This window comes from Panthera pardus, unplaced genomic scaffold, assembly GCF_024362965.1.
Source record: "Panthera pardus isolate Hobbes unplaced genomic scaffold, ASM2436296v1 HiC_scaffold_13, whole genome shotgun sequence".
NCBI classification, from domain to species: domain Eukaryota; kingdom Metazoa; phylum Chordata; class Mammalia; order Carnivora; family Felidae; genus Panthera; species Panthera pardus.
In genome coordinates this window covers 76,336,518-76,355,511 of record NW_026526688.1, presented here as the reverse complement: position 1 = coordinate 76,355,511, position 18,994 = coordinate 76,336,518, and the positions used below count along the sequence as shown (strand labels likewise).

At 40.2% G+C, this 18,994-nt stretch overlaps 2 protein-coding genes and 2 non-coding genes across 4 annotated transcripts; all 4 read left to right on the top strand.

Moving 5' to 3' along the window:
* Positions 1 to 300, top strand: LOC109262181 (high mobility group nucleosome-binding domain-containing protein 4-like; the record flags this gene model as incomplete). The annotated part of the gene is made up of 1 exon (XM_019440579.2): positions 1 to 300. A coding segment is annotated over one exon (300 nt), but the record flags the coding sequence as incomplete, so codon positions are not given.
* A 7,196-nt stretch (positions 301 to 7,496) lies between these two features.
* On the top strand, positions 7,497 to 11,826 carry RPS3A (ribosomal protein S3A). The gene is made up of 6 exons (XM_019441288.2): positions 7,497 to 7,630; positions 8,444 to 8,547; positions 8,918 to 9,105; positions 10,579 to 10,787; positions 11,364 to 11,473; positions 11,654 to 11,826. The coding sequence occupies exons 1-6, from the start codon at positions 7,569 to 7,571 to the stop codon at positions 11,773 to 11,775; spliced, it is 795 nt and encodes a 264-aa protein (XP_019296833.1). The 5' UTR covers positions 7,497 to 7,568; the 3' UTR covers positions 11,776 to 11,826.
* On the top strand, positions 9,787 to 9,859 carry LOC128776816 (small nucleolar RNA SNORD73). Its single transcript, XR_008421976.1, has one exon. It is a non-coding gene; the product is annotated as a small nucleolar RNA SNORD73 (small nucleolar RNA).
* Positions 11,084 to 11,157, top strand: LOC128776817 (small nucleolar RNA SNORD73). The gene has a single exon (XR_008421977.1). It is a non-coding gene; the product is annotated as a small nucleolar RNA SNORD73 (small nucleolar RNA).
* Positions 11,827 to 18,994: the final 7,168 nt, after the last annotated feature.

Here is an 18,994-nt window from a genome sequence, read left to right as displayed (position 1 = left end):
AGCCACCTGCCAACTACTGCTGCCACCAGGACCAAGAGAAAGGCAAAAGGAGATCCTAAAGGTGACAAGGTGAAGGTGAAGGATGAGCCACAGAGTAGATCGGCACAGTTGTCTGCTAACCCTGCTCCTCCAAAACCAGAACCCAGGGCTAAAAAGTCTGCTGTAAAGAAAGGAGAGAAGTTGCCCAAAGGGAGAAAGGGGAAAGCAGATGGTGGCAAGGATGGGAGCAATGCTGCAAAGAACCTAGATGCTTCCACAGTCCAGTCACAGAAAGCAGAACACACTGGGAATACCAAGTGAAGTGTACGTTTTTGATAGCTCTGTGCTTCTAGTGCTCTGTGCTACTGTTTCAAATACTATTTTTCTTCAGTCAGGTTTTATGAAAACGTAGAATTTGGTTTTTTCTTTCAAACTGATGTTGTTAGCATACAAGACACATTGTTGTTGTCTTTTGTGAAAGGTGTAAATACCACTAATACAATGTCTCAGAAGCCAGATTGAAATGGGGGATCTTCTATCCTCGTTTTTTTTTTTTTTGTTTTTTGTTTTTTTTTTTAAGATTATTCTTGGTTCCCGGGGGAAGATTTTCTGACATTCACACGTCTTTGGCTTAGAAGCCTTACAGCATAGGGAAGCAAAACTTCATGTCTTCTTTCCTGATGCCATCAGCACATATGCTTGACTTCCTGAAGTAGTTATGATATGGCTTTGGAACCCGTAAAATCCTGTGTCAGGTACTCAGGCTTTTGGGTGAAAACATCAAGATGGTGTTGCTCAAAAGACCCAAGATTCCTGTTTGTAGTTTGCAGATCATCCCATTGATAATCTTGGAGTTTTTAGTACGTTTCCTTCATGTCAGAGTTGACCTGTGAAAAGATCTTATTACATGCCTCATGGAAAATATCCACCAATTCTGAGAACCGTGCCTGTTCAAAACAGCAACAGAAGACTGTTGACTTTTGGGGGAGCAGAGTTTGAAAGGTGTCAGATGTTATGGCTTGTCAACCATGTCCTTCTGGAAGTAACAGGTTTTGAAAAGTATCTTATAAAGCTGAATATAAATTAGGTTGGTGGTAGGGAGTTCATTTCCTACCCAAAGTCATAGAGATATTCTTTACTGAATTGTAAACATTTTATAGTTTTGCTTTTCACATTTGTCTTTAGTCTTCCCTGATTTTTGTGAAAAATATGAGATAGAAGTTTAATATAATACTTTCCCCATATGGATAAGTGGTGGTTATCCCAGCACCATTTGCTGGGTAGTTAATTATTTCCCCACTTATCTCTGACACCAGATCTTTCATAAATGAAGTCTGTGTGTGTGTGTGTGTGTGTGTGTGTGTGTGTGTGTGTGTGTGTGTATCTGTTGATGGTTTCTATTCTGACTCACTGGCCAATTTGTCTAACCTTGGGGCAATACTATACCATCCTGTATAACTTTAGAAAATGGTCTCTCTTTTTTTTTTTTTTAAGTTTATTTGTTTATTTTGAGAGAGAGAAAGTGCAAGTGAGGGAGGGGCAGAGAGAGAGGAAGAGAGAGAGAATTCCAAGGGCTTGAATTCATGAACTGTGAGATCATGACCTGAGCTGAGGTCAGACACCTAACCGACTGAGCCACCCAGGCACCCCTAGAAAATGGCCTTGATATCTCAGGGCAAATCCTACCTCCAGCTCCAAAAAAATCACCAAATTTTTCTTACTTAGGAATACCTTTGCTATTCTTAGCCATTTGCTCTTCTGTACAACTTTTAGAATTAGATTGATAAGTTCTAAAACAAAACAAAAATGTTGGAATTTTTATTGGATTTGTATTGAATTTATAGAGTAATTACAAGGTTGAGTCTTCTAATTCATGGACATGATATAGCTCTATTTATTTTGCCTTTTCAAATACCTCTCAATAAAGTTTTATAATTTTCTCAAAAAAAGAAAAGAAAACAAAAACTATAAGACTACAGGATTGGCAAATTAAAAACTTCAAAAAAAGCAAACACTGGGATATTTCATAAATAATGTTCACTTTAGGGGCACCTGACTGGCTCAATCAGTAGAGCATGTGACTCTAGATCTTGGGATTGAGAGTTCAAGCCCCATGTTTGGTATAGAGATCACTTAAAAATAAAACCTTTAAAAAAATAATATTCACTTTAGAAATTATATTTTTAATTTTTTAACAGCAGCTTTTTCAGATACAACTCTCATACTATAAAATTCCCCGTTTAAGATATACAATTAAATTTTTTTCAGTAAATTCATAGTTGTGCAACCATCACCAATGTTACTATTTTTTAATTTTTTAAAAATAGGCTCCATACCCAATGTGGGGCTTGAACTCATGACCCTGAGATTAAATGTTGTATACTCTACTGACTGAGTCAGACAGGTGCCCCATCAACATGTTATTTTTATACCTATTTTTAAATTATTCACTTTATACTTAATGTCATAGGAAACTTGACAAACACAGAAGAAAAAAGTAGTGCCACTTTAGTACAACTATGTTGATTTCCTGAGTCTGATATAGATGGGCTCACCAAATAACCTGGGAAATTTTAAGTTGGTAAGTTTTTTTGTATTTGATGTCTTTTTTTTTTACTGCCTTTTGCCTTTTACATAGTTATAGTCAAGATGTATATAAATTTTGTATCCTGCATTGCCACTTGATCATAAGCATTTTCCACTTGTCTAAACGATGTTCATACTTATGATTTATAATGGCTGCATAACAATATAGCAAATGGATGTATCATAATTTACATAACTATTTTCTTATTTTAAAGCATTTAGGCTATTTCTAATCATCTAATTTTATGATTAAGACTCTGAATAAAATCTTTACACATATAGGTTTTTCCCAGTTTTGAATTATTTCCTTATGATATGTTTCCAGGACACTGAGGGCTTTTGAATCACATTGACAAATGACTTTTCAAATGGCTTATAATTGTAAAATACCAACAAGTATGAACGAGAGAGCACCAGTTTCACTGCAATCTGGTTAGGATTTAGTAATATTTAAGCATTTAAGATAATGTCATCAGTAAAAAGAAACAAATTTGCATTTATTTTATCAAGATGAACAGAATGGAGACTTTTAAAATTTAGGATAACAAAGAAAGATTTCCTCAAATTTCTTCATCTATGGAAGAAATTTCTAACCATTTTAAATAAATAACCCACTATTCCCCAAGCTCGCAAACCAAAACTCTATTAAAATGCTATTCTTTTTAATAGCGAATTACTTGTTCAAACAGGAGGGGTGGGGGGAGAGAAATAAACAAGATAAACAAATAACAAGCTAAACATATTTCTCAGTTCCAGGAAACTGAAACATTTACTTGGACAGCCACCCTGGGTAACAGAGACATAAATCCAATCCCAGGATCCACAGAATGTGTGAAGTCTAATAGGAGATTCTCCCCTCAACATACTGTGACCTCAAAGAGCTAAACCATTAAGAGCTGAATCTAGTAGGACATCTACAAGGAATTATAGCTGGGTTTTTACCTCCTGGGTTGCCCAGGAAGCCTTAAGTCAAAAAAGCTGGTTTAAATGCCTGGAGGACTCCGGCAGAAGGATATGCATATCCTTTCTGAAAGAGGGTATCTTCATCACAGGCCTCAAATTATTCCCACAAATACTAGTTTTCAAACGCAATGACCAGTACACAAAGACAACTAGAAACTCAAGGGAACTACACTCTACGCAGAGAGCCAGCAGAAAAAGACAATAGAAACAGACTGATACTGGATTATCATATGGTGACTGTAAAACACTTACACTTACTGGATTTAAACCTACGTTGAAGATGCCTGCAAAGAATAAGAAGCTACAAAGTGACGTAAATTGAAAAAGAACTAAATTAACCTTTTAGAAATAAAAGACAGTAATCAAAATTTAAAAATCATTAGATCAATTTAATAGTTCAGTCACAGATGAGAAGAAAATTAATGAAACAACTTGACACTTTACTAGATTTGATGTCTTCTGACATCTTTCTGTTCCATTTTATCTGAATTTTGAAATTCTCAGATGGTTTAGACCCAATAACCTGATTTCACACGTCCTGTGCTGTCTTTTATTCAACATAATTAAATTAAAACCGATAATTGTACCATTTAATGTAACAATGTCAAGGAACATCGCTTTTTTTTAAAAAAGCTTTTATTACAAAGCATAGTTGAGGATTCAAATACGTACCTCTGACAAATCCCTTAGGTGCTGGTGTTACTAGAAGAAACTAGATGCAACTGACTTCATTAACACCTCCCCTGTGGCTTTTTACCCTTGGGCAGAAAGAGGAATCAGACCAGGAAGAAGACAAGTTTGGTTTTTATTCTGGAGTAGGTAGCCTGCAGGTCTCTAACATTTTCCACCGGGAAGGTTTTAAACTAGTGAACTGCCAACTATGAAGTAAACTTAGTCAAATTTACTAGAAAGTATAGAATTAATAAAGAGAGTTTATTAGACTTAATAGTATATTTAAAAGGACTCATTGATTTTCACTGGTCACTAGTTTTCACTAGTCTGCAGTGAGACAAGAAAAATAAGTTCTAAGCATGTTTTCATAAAGTTGACTGATTTAAAAGAACTGACTTTTTTTTTTTTTTTTTAACATTTATTTATTTTTGAGACAGAGAGAGACAGAGAATGAACAGGGAGGGGCAGAGAGAGAGGGAGACACAGAATCCGAAACAGGCTCCAGGCTCTGAGCTGTCAGCACAGAGCCCGACGCGGGGCTCGAACTCACGGACCGTGAGATCATGACCTGAACCGAAGTCGGATGCTTAACCAACCAAGCCACCCAGGCGCCCCAAAAGAACTGACTTTTTAGAGGGTATCTTATTTTTATTTTGCAGGTCAAAATAATTTAAAATGAAGTGATGCTGACAGTAAATGGCAGTTGTCTTTTGTCTTTAACAGCTTGGTGAAAATTTAAAATTGCAGTTCTGGTTCCAAAATTATTTTGAGAATCTGGATTGATCCACAGAGTCCAAAAGACTGGGAACACCACTGATGTCATCAACCCCTTATTTGAGTATCCAACAAATATTCTGAGGGCCTAGGATGTGCTAGGAGAAGGGGGCACAAGTAAACAGAAGTAACCGTGCACAAGTAACTGCACTGTGTGCGCCCTGCTTACAGTGAAAAAGGAGCACATTTAATCCAGAATTCTGAGAAGTTAGGTAGTGCTACGTCTTCTGGGAGCAGGGCTGAAGGAAAGCCTGTTTGTTTGGGAATTCAATCTCTTACTGAAAGAAGTGAAGCTGAGCTGTTTTGCAAAGGCACAAGTATTTGCTTGCTGCTGAGGGAAAAAGAATGAATGGAGGAGAAAGCTGTTTAGTCTAGGGAACTTTATAAATTCTTTTTACTTCTATTTTTTAGAGAGAAAGTAGAGAAGGGGCAGAGGGAGAGAATTTTTTAAAAATGAGTATTTATTTATTTTGAGAGAGAGTGCAAGCAGTGGAGGGGCAGAGAAAGAGGGAGAGAGAGAATCCCAAGCATGGATGAGGGGTTCCATCCCATGACTGTGAGATCATGACCTGAGCAGATATCAAGAGTCTGATGCTCAACAGACTGAGCCATCCAGGTACCCCAAGGTCACAGCAGTTTTTGTCAGAGGGGATGTTAAGAGATGTCAACATACCTCTGGCTGAGTACCAAGCTTGTATGGGCCAGGCTTCCAGGGGGCTGCACACTTGAAGCTTTCGGGCCACATCTAACCAGGATGTATTTTGCTAAACCCCTACAATTAAAAAAAAAAAAAAAAAAAAAAAAAAAAAAAAGGTGTTGTGTTTTGTTTTTTGCATCAGTTGCAAAAATGGAAAATTTTGTCAATTTCCAGCTTTTCTTGAAAACTTAAAATATCTGGGGACACTAGGAACCATACTTCCTCAGGGAAACAATCACAGTAACCTCCTATCTATGTATAATAAACCTATAGAAAAGTATACAAGTGTGTAACTTGATGTTCGCCAATGACATTCCCCACCAACCAGCACCCCATATCAACATGCGTAACATTACTAGCACCTACGTTGCAGGATTTTTTTTTTTTAATTTTTTTTTTAAACGTTTTTATTTATTTTTGAGACAGAGAGAGACAGAGCATGAACGGGGGAGGGTCACAGAGAGAGGGAGACACAGAATCTGAAACAGGCTCCAGGCTCTGAGCTGTCAGCACAGAGCCCAACACGGGGCTCAAACTCACGGACCGTGAGATCATGACCTGAGCCGAAGTCGGACACTCAACCGACCAAGCCACCCAGGCGCCCCCAATTTTTTTTTTTTAATGTTTACTTGTTTATTTATTTTTGAGACAGAGAGAGACAGAGCATGAATGGGGGAGGGGCAGAGAGAGAGGGAGACACAGAATGGAAGCAGGCTCCAGGCTCTGAGCCGTCAGCCCAGAGCCTGACACAGGGTTCGAACTCACGAACCCTGAGATCGTGACCTGAGCTGAAGTCGGTCGCTCAACCGACTGAGCCACCCAGGCGCCCCAGGATTTTTAACCTCAATACCTAGGATTCATGGTCTCATCGCCTCGAAGAGGTGGACACAAAATAAAATGAGCAGCAGGCAACTTTAAGACGGGCATTTCAAAGCGAATGCCCGTGACTACAGGCAAGGGCCTTTGTTCTATAGGGTTTTGATCCTGGCCCCCTTTCCTTACCCCTCGTCTCTTCTCAGGTTCGCTACCCTTATTGGCCTGATAAATCCGAATACCTAGTCATTCCTTTCTGATTGGTTCTTTTCCATTAAGCGAGGGGTGGTCTATGGCCACACCTTGGTTTTAAGGTCTACTACGCAGTTTTAGTCAGGTCTTTTGTCAAATTCCTGAGGGGTACCTGAGGGGGAGTGGGTGGTGTCTGCTACATTCTCCAAGAGGAGCTTTACTCCTGAGGGAGTTTGCTCCAGGTCGTACATTGCTGGAAATGTTTTAAAATGTCTTTTTCCCCACCCGGGGACCGTCAAGCCTTAGCCTCTTCCTCTTCCGTTCTGCTTACTGAATCCTATCTTTTCCTATCATAGCTCCAAAGTTATACTTATTTAATCCTACTTACAATCTTGTGAGGCAGACTACATTACTATGTCCTTTTAAATACGAGGAAACTGAAGGTAGACAAGTCACCAGGCTAAATATTGAAACTAGCATTTGAAACTGGATCTGCTGTCTGATTCCAAGTCCCATACCCTCCAAAAAAACCAGGTGAACTGGTAAGTTCGCTTTTAACAATATGGAGAGGCTGTTTCCTTCCACTTACTTCCGGGCTCCAGAGCCACGGAAACCACCGGCAACCCCCACGGTGCACCTCAGGCCGCCAGCGCCCGCGCCTCCCCAGCGCAGAACCGAGAGGGCAGTGCACGCCGCTCGTGCTGTGCAGTCTCCACACACTAGAGGGCGCTGTCGCAGCTGCAATCTGAGGAGTTCCTCTTTCTGTTGTCGCGATACTCTAGGGGCCGGAAAAACGCAATATCGAAGGTCACGTAGATGGCACGCCTAGCCCCGTACGCCTAAGTTCTCGCGCGAGTTACACTTCCGCCCTTTTGGCTCCCTGAGCAGCGCCATGGCGGTAGGCAAGAACAAGCGCCTTACGAAAGGCGGCAAAAAGGGAGCCAAGAAGAAAGTGTAAGTGGCTTCTGTTTTGGCCCCCAGCTTTTTGGCGTTCTTCTGGTGTCGGCGGGCGGGTTCTGGATGGCGGCGTCTGCCGGATGGCGATGATGCCAGTTGGATTGCGCGCCGTGCCTGGTTGGGAACCTTCGAACGGTGGCCTGGTGGATCTGGGTTTTCTGTGTCGCCGCGGGCAGGTTCCTTTCCTTTAGTCTTGGTGGTCTTGTGCGTACTCCTTGTGAGCCAAATTGGCGTCGCTACTCGGGACTGGCGTGTTCGGTATTGCGTGCTCCCTGGCTTTGTAAATTCCACGGGAAAGCGATGCTACTTATATGAGTTGAGGAAGTCATTTGCCCAGGACCGCGCGTCCCTTAATGTCTTTGGGGCAGGTGGGACCTTGGAGTTCCTAAGAGCTCGCGTGAGTCCCTGAAGATTCTGAGTTACCAGTAGGAGTTTTCATGCACCAGTGAAGTTTAGGAGACGTGCATGTTATTTAAAGGCAGGGGTTCAAGAGACCTGCATGTTATTCTGAAGCAGTGCTGCTTATGTAGTGGAAAAACCGATGGTGGGGAGTGTGTACGTTTATGGCATAGCTTTTTCAAGGTGTCCGGTGTGTGTACAATGAAGCAGACATCGTGAGGAAGAGATAGGCTTGTATGTGCGCCCCTCACCTCACTGAGAACTAGAGTCTTACATACTCCGGTTGCCTATACGTGCTAGTTATTAGCCTTTTACAATGCTTAGAATGAGGAATCGGTTTAAAAATAAAAAATAAGTAAGAATTAACGTGATTTACGGTAAGACTTAATGTAAATGTTTTTTAAATTACAGGGTTGATCCATTTTCAAAGAAAGATTGGTATGATGTAAAAGCACCAGCAATGTTTAATATAAGAAATATTGGAAAAACACTAGTCACGAGAACTCAAGGAACCAGTGAGTATTTTATGCTTGTTTTGTATTTTTCTTAAGGTCTGCTGGTGGTCCTGTGGTGGGAGAACTTAAGGAAATGTCAGTTCTTGGTTGCAGCTTTGGCCACTGTGGTGCTTGTGTTTGGTGCGATACTTGTAGAAGAAAGGTGGTGCTTTTAGCATCATTAAGAAAACGTGCCTGGGTAGTTTGAGCTTCTAATGAGCGTAGTCAGGTCATTGGTGTTCAAATGGATTTGGTTAACAAAAGTTAGGGTTTTTGTAATGTACCATAAATTTTCTGATTTCTCAGTTCAATTTTATGCATGAACATTTCTTCGTTGGCTTGACTTTATGTGGTTCCTAACGTTAATGATATGACAATTTTTGTTTTATAGAAATCGCATCTGATGGCCTTAAGGGTCGTGTGTTTGAAGTAAGCCTGGCTGATTTGCAGAATGATGAAGTTGCATTTAGGAAATTCAAGCTAATTACTGAAGATGTTCAGGGCAAAAACTGCCTGACTAATTTCCATGGCATGGATCTTACCCGGGACAAAATGTGCTCCATGGTCAAAAAATGGCAGGTGAGAACAAATTCCTCAGAGTGCTTGGTGCTGTGGTATGCGTGGCCAAGGATGTGATGTTATTATGACCATGAAATTGAAGTAAGTTTCATTTTAAATTCTTGATGTTTTCTTGTCTTTACTGAGTTCTGACTCTGGAAGTGGCACTCCTGAATTTGAGCAAAGCTGTGAGCAAGCCATCATCTTATTTGTTTAAATGGAGTTCAAGATTTATTCTCAAGGTTTAATACTGGGTTATCAGAGTTTTTCTGCTGCGTGGATTGTTGGTTGGGGTATGTCTAGGTGCAGGTTTTCAATTTTGTCTGTCTTTGGCGTATCTTTGAAACTCAAAATCTAGTGAATTTTATAGTGAAAAGGTTCATTGGTGCATTTGTTTCTCTTGTGATGTAGCATGATAAGAGTGGCAGAGCCTCTGGTGTGAGGTTGGAGTCTTTGCTCCATTTCCCAGCTGTGTTCTCTTTGGCAAGCAACTTAAAGCTTTGCCAAACCTTGATTTCTTTATCTAAAATGCAGGTAAGAGTATCACTTCTTGGAGTTAAGGTGAAATAAAAGCCATGTAAACATGCTTAAGCAAAGAGCTTGACACAAACCATCTGGTCAGTATTGTTATTACTGGAAATAACTACGTCGGTTCAGATGTGTCTGGCTAACCATTCAGTTTTGGGATATTTTGTTTATGGGAATGAATGATGACAAAATGTTTTGGTCCCAAATGATACATACTGATTATACTGTTAGATTTATTTCTGACATTCCCCGAAGATTTTATGGTTGAATTTGTGGAGATATTTTAAGGTATTTTTGCTAGAAGTGTATTATTAAACGAATTTACACATTGCAAGGAGGTAATTCAGTTTTTGTTGCTACCTAAGGTAGTTTTCGTTTTTTAACTTTGTGGAGTGATATGAATAGTTAACAGATTTTTAATTACATTTTAGTTGTGAAATTGAATTATCTAATCCTCAGCATGGCTCTAGTTTGGGACAGGAAGGACATTTAAAAATACATTTAGTGTTAATAGCAATATTTAACCTATTCAAACACATTTTTTTAAAAAGGAGGAGTAAGTGTAGATGTCCATATTGTAGAGTGTCTTCGAACCTATTTTCTCATCTTGCAGGGTTGTTCCACTGGGTGGGAAGGGCTGATGGGTGGGAAGGGTAGGCTGTTAAAAGGCTGGCATGCATACATAAAAGGTATGGGAGTGCTGGGTGCTGTTGAGATGGGGATAGAAGTGTTACATGGGGATGAGAAGGAGAGTTGAGAGGACTTGGTATTTAATTAGATACGAAGGATAGTAACATTTGGAGTAACTGTTGGTAAGTTTACTTCAGGGAAGTTAATTCTGTAAATTAGGCATGTAGTTTATGTTATACTTCATATTATAAAATAAGTACTTGATCCTCTAGTTTTTTTTATATTAGAAATTGAGGGCTTTAAATTGAACTTGGTACAATATCTTTTTTTCTCTAGACCATGATTGAAGCTCACGTTGATGTCAAAACTACCGATGGGTATTTGCTTCGTCTCTTTTGTGTCGGTTTTACTAAAAAACGCAACAATCAGATTCGGAAGACCTCTTATGCTCAGCACCAACAGGTCCGCCAAATTCGGAAAAAGATGATGGAAATCATGACCCGAGAGGTGCAGACAAATGACTTGAAAGAAGTTGTCAATAAATTGTAAGTGTTTCTTTTCATTATATAACATAACCCTGAATCTCTGGTTATCCCTCAGATGAAGGAAAGCATATGAGACTAGGTGGAGTCAAACCTGTGTTTTAATCCTGTCTGTGAAACTGTCTAGCTAAATCCCTTGAAATGAAATGTAAGTGCTAAGAAAATGTGATTTGGTTTCTTCATCCTTATGGATCAAGCAGTCTCATGGCAGATGGTGAGACTTGAAGCAAAAGAAATGCCGTTGCCTTAATTAGAAAATAAACTGAATAGACAAAACTTTGCAGTCAATGATGTATGGGAATAGATGATGACAAAATGTTTCGGTCCCAGATGATGTTCACTGATAAAACTGTTAAAACATTTTTCTGATGTTCCCATGCAGTTGGCTAAGAGGGTGGAACAGAAAAAGCAGAAGGCTCAAATACTAACTTTGCATTTAAATAGCTGTATAATTTGGATCATTTAACGTCCACCTGTAAAGGGGCAATAATAGACTCTTACAAGAGGATTTAAGTGGATTAAATGAGGTGGGTATAATAATGTATAGGTTTATTCTTTTCTGTCATTACTGTTTTGCAGGATTCCAGACAGCATCGGAAAAGACATAGAGAAGGCTTGTCAGTCTATTTATCCACTTCATGATGTCTTCGTTAGAAAAGTAAAAATGCTGAAGAAGCCCAAGTTTGAATGTAAGTGAAAATTCGTAAAGAAAGAAATTGTGTGAACAGAGTATATTGGTGTCTTGTTTTTTGAGGCCAGATGATGGCTTTTTTTTTCCTCCCCCCCCCCCCCCCATTGTGGTTATATAGTTTTGAGGACCATTGTTTTAAGACAGTGGTATGCTATAACATTTTCTTTCTTTCTTTTAGTGGGAAAGCTCATGGAGCTTCATGGTGAAGGTAGCAGTTCTGGAAAAGCTACTGGGGATGAGACTGGTGCTAAAGTTGAGCGAGCTGATGGATATGAGCCACCAGTCCAAGAATCTGTTTAAAATTCAGACATTTAATGGTGACAAATAAAAAATCTTATTTGTGATGTTTAATTTCTGATCATTATTTTTGAGTAATATACACTTGGTGAATCAGATGTTTTGAACTGATAATGATGTGAACTCTTCTGAACCGTTAGTGGGTTTTATCTATTGCTCTTAGTTACTAAATAGCTGTGAAAGGGTAGTCATCTATTTCAAGCTGTAGTGATCTGGATGGTAGTGCTATGGATGGTTAATGAAATCTTTTTTCTATATGGCCTGTGTTTTTAAATGGTTCTTGAACCATCTAAAAGGCTTGTTAAAATATGGTAGGGCCCTGCCCCCAGAATTTCTTATTCAGTAGTTGTAGGGTGAGACCTGAAAACTTGCTTTTTTTAAATGTTTTTTTTATTTTAGAGCATACATGCAAGCAGGGGAGAGGGGCAGAGGGAGAATCCCAAGCAGGCACCATGCTCAGCCCAGAGCCTGATGGTGCTGCTTGATCCCAGGACCCTGGGATCATGACCCGAGCTAAAGTCCACTTGGGCACTCTACCAATTGAGCCACCCAGGTGTCCCTGAAAACTTGTATTTTAAACAAGTTTTCGGGTGATGGCTGGGGACCACATTTGGAGAACCACTCTGCTACACTGAGCAATGAGAAGAACCTGTTAATTTTATTTAGTTTTTTTTTTTTTTTATTGCAAGTGCTCATTTCCCAATAGTAAAATGGCACACTGTTCACCTTTACTATGAAGTTGAATTTGACTAGAGAAATTGGTTATTGATCACCTGTGAATAAGTGGGCATTTGATGCTGTCACTATCCAGTATTTAGTCATTTACACATTCTGTTCTAGTCCTTTTCACCTCCCAACTTTTTCATTCTTGATCAGCTCAAGACCTTAAAATCCTAAAGAACGTTTAAACTGGGTGAGAAGAGAACTTCACAAATTCCCGTTACTTCCACCCTACCATCTATGTATATATGAACAGGTTTTTGCCTTCTTGTCTAATCAAGCTCATAGCTGTAGCTGTTTTCATGTTTATCAATGTTTGTTTAACCAATCCCTTCCATCAGCATACATACTGAAGTTTGCCCTTCCAGATAACCCCCTACTCAAACCCCCCTTATAGCAAAGCTCAAAGAACTTAACCATATATATTTTTGGGGGGTGATAAGCAGTTTGATGTTTAACCACATTCTTTGTAACTAATACTTTATTTTTTAAAAAGTGAGAGTGTGCGTGTATGAGGGGGGAGAGGGAGAGAATCCCAAGGCTTTCAGTGCAGGGCATGACACAGGGATCAATCCCAGGAACCAAGAGATCATGACCTGTGCTGGAATCAAGAGTCTGGGTGCTTAACCAACAGCCACCCAGGTGTCCCCCTCTAATTTTGCTTGTGAATAATGCAATTGGACACCCCCAAAAGCTGTTGCTGTCAAGATTACCAGTGACTTTAAGTCCAAATCGTCCATTCATGACCCACATTTTATTTGCTTTTAGTGACATTTGACAGTTGATTTTCTTCCACAATCTTACCTCAGATTTCCTGTCAGTGGCTACTCTTACTAGTTCATCTCAGACTTTAGAGGAGGTCTAAGGCTTGGTCCTTGGACATTTAGCCATACTCTCCCTAGTATTCAGTATCTCAAACTGACTTCCAGTTTATTTCTACCCTACACCTTTCTTTGAATTGCAGGTTTTGTCTATCAACTGCTTCCTTGATACCTTTGGATGTAAAATAGACCTTTCACATTGGATATGTCTAAAATGGTTATTTCAGGGGCGCCTGGGCAGCTCACTTAGGCTTGACTTCAACTCAGGTCATGACCTTGAGGTTTGTGAGTTCAAGCCCAGCATCAGGCTCTGTGCAGACAGCTGAGAGCCTGGAGCCTGCTTCAGATTCTGTCTGCCTTGCTTTCTGCCTTTCCCCCACTCCCTCTCTCTCAAAAATAAACATTAAAAAAAAAAAAAAAGATGGTATTCCAGATCATAGTGTAACCAAAACACTGCTATATTGAAGGCCAAAATCCTCTGGTCATCCTTGATCATTCAGTTTATTCAAAATAGAGAATCTCCCCATTTCTTACCATCTCTATTACGATCACTTTTAATCAAGCCACCATTATTACTACCTGGATTGTTAACTACCTAGTCTCCTGAGGTCCCCCTCTTGTGGAATTTAGATGACTCAAGGCCCATGTGATCTTGCCTCTGACCTCTTACTGCAATGTCTCTAACTCTTCTAGCTAGACTGTCCTCACTATTCCTGGATGAATTAGGTATACTGTGTCTTTTACTTGTGTCTACTAGAATATTCCAGGAAGACTGCTTTTTTTGGGGGGAGGGGGTGTCTTGTTCACTGCTAAACCTCCAGTGCCTAGAAGTTCAATATTTGTTGAATAAAGGAATGAGTTATACTATTAATATCCCATAGTGAAGAAGCAAATGTTTTCAGTAAAAAACATTAAACATTTGGATATCAAATGTCAGGGGCTTCCTTTCCAAGGTGGACAGTTAGGTCAAAAGAGTGGATATTGAGGGTAGGGTCCAGGAATTGAGATAAGTGGTATTTTTTGTCTTGTTGGACATCATTTAATGATGCAGTCAACAGTCAAGCTCCAATCTGCTACATCTCTGAATAGGGCTTGGCATAGTTCTTAGAAGGGTTCATTTGAAAATGGTTCCAAAAAGAATGTATGGTTGAATTTTCTAAGAATGTTGATTTTTGAGAGGGGGACAGAGGATCCAAAGCTGGCTCTGTGTGAACAGCATAGAGCCCAATGTGGGGCTTGAACTCATGAACTGTGAGATCATGACCTGAGCCGAAGTTGGACGCTTAACCAGCTGAGCCACACAGGTACCCTTGTGATTGAATTTTAAATGGTTTGGACTGTTTGATGGTGGGTTTAATCAAGTTATCTTCTAGGCCAACTTGAAGGTGGATAACATCCATCCAGTAAAAAACTGTGAAGGATAATTCTGTTTCCCATTTAAGTATCTTATATTTTTTATTACTATTTTAGATTGTGGGGGAGGACAGGGGGAGGGGGAGAGAGAATCCTAAGCAGGCTCCATGCTCAGTGTGGAGACTTGGGGCTTGATCCCACTACCCTGGGATCACTATCTGAGCTGAAATCAAGTCAGATGCTCAACCGACTGAGCCACCCAGGTGCCCCATAAGTACCTTATACATTTAATACATAGCTTTTAAGTATTCACACTTTGCTTTTCTCTACTTGATTCTAATTGGAACAATTTTACTTTGGTCTTTCATAGGAAAACAAAAACTTAAAACCAGGGATACAGCAGTCTTCAAAAACAGGTTACTGAAGGGGCACTGGGGTGGCTCAGCTGGTTAAGCGACTCACAGCCACGAGATCATGACTGAGCTGAAGTCAGGACGCTTAGCCAAATGAGCCACCCAGGTGCCCCACACAGGTTCTTAAATGTGGAAAAATGAGGCAGAAGAGATTGGGATAATGCCATGTGAAGATTCTGCCCAATATTACTAGCTTTGATGAAGAGGACCATGGGCCAAGGGAAGTGAATGCCCTCTAAAAGCTAGAAAAGGCATGGAGATTCTCAGTGTCACAATGGTACAATAGAATATGCCATCATTATTTATCCCACATTGCATGCACAGTAGTCTCACCACTACCAGCATAATCACTGAGAAGTTTTAAAAAAAATTTGACATACGGCCCACTGAATTTTTATGATTGTGCTGTTAACATTGTTTGAGCACATGGCCATTACTTCTATTCTCCCTCTTAGGCCTTATGTAGTCTCACTGCTACAACTATGTCATTGATACCCACTTCCAGTCCTTAGGTTGATAGCTGTGTAGTTACTTTGATACTTGTTCTCTGGTCAGTTCCTAAGTTCTCATGGCAGTACTTTCTGAGTTCTTGCATGTTTAGTACAATTTGTCAGGGTGCTTTATACCTGAAGGTCACTTTTACGGGATATAACACCCTTTGGATTCTGTGTCTCTCTCTCTTTAAAAAATAAAAACATTAAAAATATAAAAAAACAAACAAAAAACAACCAAACAGTCAAAGTGGATAATATAACATCCTTGACTGTTTGAGCATCTTAAATATACTACCACATTTTCCTCTGGCATAAAGATTGCTAAGGAAAATCAGATGATAATCTAGTTTCTTTCCCTTGTAAGTCACTTTCTGGTTTTGGCTAGAAGCCCAAAGAATATTTTAGTTTTTTAAATCCATTAAGTTTATAAAATGTGTCTTGGTAGTAGTTGTTCTGATTGAATAGTCTCAGGTATGCAGTATACTCTGTGAATATATAACTTCAATTCTATTTGGGGGTAGTTTTCATAAATTAAAGTTTTTAGCATTTGTTCTATTCCCTTGATTTGGTGCCCTTTATCGGGGACTTCCTTGCCTGTGATTTCCTGGCAGCCGTTATGGTCCCTAACTATTCATGTGATAAACTCCTTGGGATGTATTTCTGGGTGATTTTGTCAGCTAATTACTGCCCATGGGCTAAATCTGGCCAATGTCTGTTTTTTGTTTTTTCTTAGCGTTTATTTATTTTTGAGACAGAGAGAGACAAAGCATGAACGGGGGAGGGTCAGAGAGGGAGACACAGAATCTGAAACAGGCTCCAGGCTCTGAGCTGTCAGCACAGAGCCCGACGCGGGGCTCGAACTCACGGACCGCGAGATCATGACCTGGGCCGAAGTCGGCCGCTTAACCGACTGAGCCACCCAGGCGCACCCCAATGTCTGTTTTTTGATGGCCTACAAGGTGAGAATGGCTTTTCCATTTTCGTATGGATAAAAAAATGCTTCATCACATGTGAAAATTACATGAAATTCAAATTTCAGTATACACAAAGTTTTACTGGAACACAGTACACTCATTCAGCTTTATGTATTGTCAGTCGCTGCCTTTTGCACTACAGGGGCAGAGTTGAGTAGTGACAGACCACACACAGCACACTCATCACTTCACACTAAGGTGCAGCACAATGCAGACTGCCACATTTATATGTGTTTCACATCACCGTATCACTGCCGGGTTATACGTGTTTCATAACACGTTCAAGACACCTTTGAAGATGCATTACATAAAACCTCATTTCAAATCAGCCATAAGCTGTGAGACCATGACCTGGGCCGAAATGAAGATGCTTCAGTTAAGATGCTTAACTGACTGAGCCCCCCAGGTGCCCTTGTTTTCTTTTTAAAGAATCATTTTAGAAATATATGCTGAGATATTTATATTTGATATTTGAGATCTGCTTCAAAATAATTGGGGAGGAGAAAGTGTTAGGATCTGTGCAGTGTTTGACATTTTACCCAACTTATAAACTTTTTAAAAAGTTAGTCTGCCACAGTTTCATGGATACTGGCAAAAGATATGAGACTCCTGAGTCAGAAATAAAAGGGACTTTATTACTCACAGCCTATCAATAGCCGAAGTTTCATGTTCATTTGCGACAGTTTCCCATGCTCCTCAAATCCCACAGAGGTAATGCAAAGGATCCATCATACAGTGGGTTGCATTACAGAAGAGGAACACTAAAAATTCAGCACTTGGATAACTAACTGGAAGCAAGTCTGCTCTTTTTCTAGGGGGAGACATTACATCATCCCTCAAGGTTGCAAGGTGCAAACACCAACCTGAGAAATGGGTCAGGTAAGGAGCAGGCAGAGAGTTGTATTCTTGGCATACCCAACAACATGCAGGGACACCTGGACTCGGTGGCAGACTGCCTCTCACAATGCACTCCTCAGTGAGTAAGAATTGACATGTTCTTAGCCAAACTTCAATTTTCACATGAATATGCTCCTCCATCAACCACTCTGACTAGTCACCAGGTTAGAATCTCACACCACATACTGTCAACAAGATTGAAAGCAATGCATGAGGCCAACCTGTGGTATTTACCTCAGTCATTCTTTCCAGGGTTCCATACTCAGCCAATTGTGAATAAGTCCAAGGGGGTAGCAGTTGCTCTTATTTGAGGCAGCCATAATGTATTCAACGGCCAGGCCATTATGCATTATGAACCATGCAAGAGAGTTTAAACTTAGGTGTCATTGTCAATAATTACATGGGCAGTAGATGAGCAAAAAAGCAACACCTGTCCCCAGGGGAGAGCCAACTCATGACTTATTTTTGTTCCCCCATCCAGAAATACAATCAAAGGGGCACAGGTCACTTCACCTCAGAATTTGTTGTTAAACCTGATTTGGATTATCATCACATTGGTTTGATCAAGTCACATGGACAGTGTCACCAAACAGTTGTAGCTCCAGTTGCCATTTTTGGTATTACCCAAAGCCATTCAGACATCAAAAGCATGAGATCAGCCAGATTGAATTAAGGTTGTGTTGATGGGTGAGTTTGTACAACACATTCACGTGTGGAGCTGCTGCTGCTGTCATCAGGCATAGCAAAACTAGTTCAGAACCAGTCACATCTCATTTTATGAGTTTTCTTCTTTTCATAGCACATGGACACAGATGACAAACCCAGTAGAAGATCAGACATGCTGGATGCAACTGCCACATGATTTAGGTAGCAGTTTTGGATCAAGGTTAGTAGTTCTCAACTGGGATCAATTTCATCTCCGGGGGACATTTGGCAATGTCCACAGACATTTTTTTGTCACACCTGGGGGGAAGGTACTAATGGCATCTAGTGGGTAGAGGCAAGTGATACTGCCAAACAGCCCACAATGCACAAAGCAGCACCTCACAACACTAATTATCCAGCCTAGAACATCAATAGCGCCAAGACTGAGAATGAAACAAAGAGTACGTTAATTGCTGTCTTTCCCTCCCTTCTAGGATCTAAAATGTTTTCTCTTCAGGTGCCAGCAGAGATACTTATAATTTCATCTTTTCTCTAATCATACCCACTTTCACCCAGAACTTTTGTCCTGATTATCACCTAGGAGGCAGCCCAGAGGAGATGACCCTTTCCTGGGGATTGCCATATTCTGTGACCCCCAACTACCCAACTCACTTCATGCAAAATGAAGATGCTTAAAGCTGCTGCAATTTTTACTTGAACAGGAAGGCCCATTTACTGAAGCACATACGGTCTCCAATACTCAAAGCATCCAACAAGGAGTTGGGACCCCTTCTGTGGCAGGTCAAAGAGACCTGCCTTGATTACTACAGGGATTAAACATTCTAGATCCACCCACACAGTCCCCCAAAAATACTTGGTGAGCAGGCCCCTGAATTTTATTGGAG

Bases quoted from the DNA above. Each gene is read 5' to 3' on its own strand.
- RPS3A (XM_019441288.2), top strand. From the start codon at position 7,569: ATGGCGGTAGGCAAGAACAAGCGCCTTACGAAAGGCGGCAAAAAGGGA. The intron at 8,548-8,917 runs GTGAGTATTTTA...TTTGTTTTATAG, and splicing joins CACGAGAACTCAAGGAACCA to AAATCGCATCTGATGGCCTT. The intron at 10,788-11,363 runs GTAAGTGTTTCT...ACTGTTTTGCAG, and splicing joins AAAGAAGTTGTCAATAAATT to GATTCCAGACAGCATCGGAA.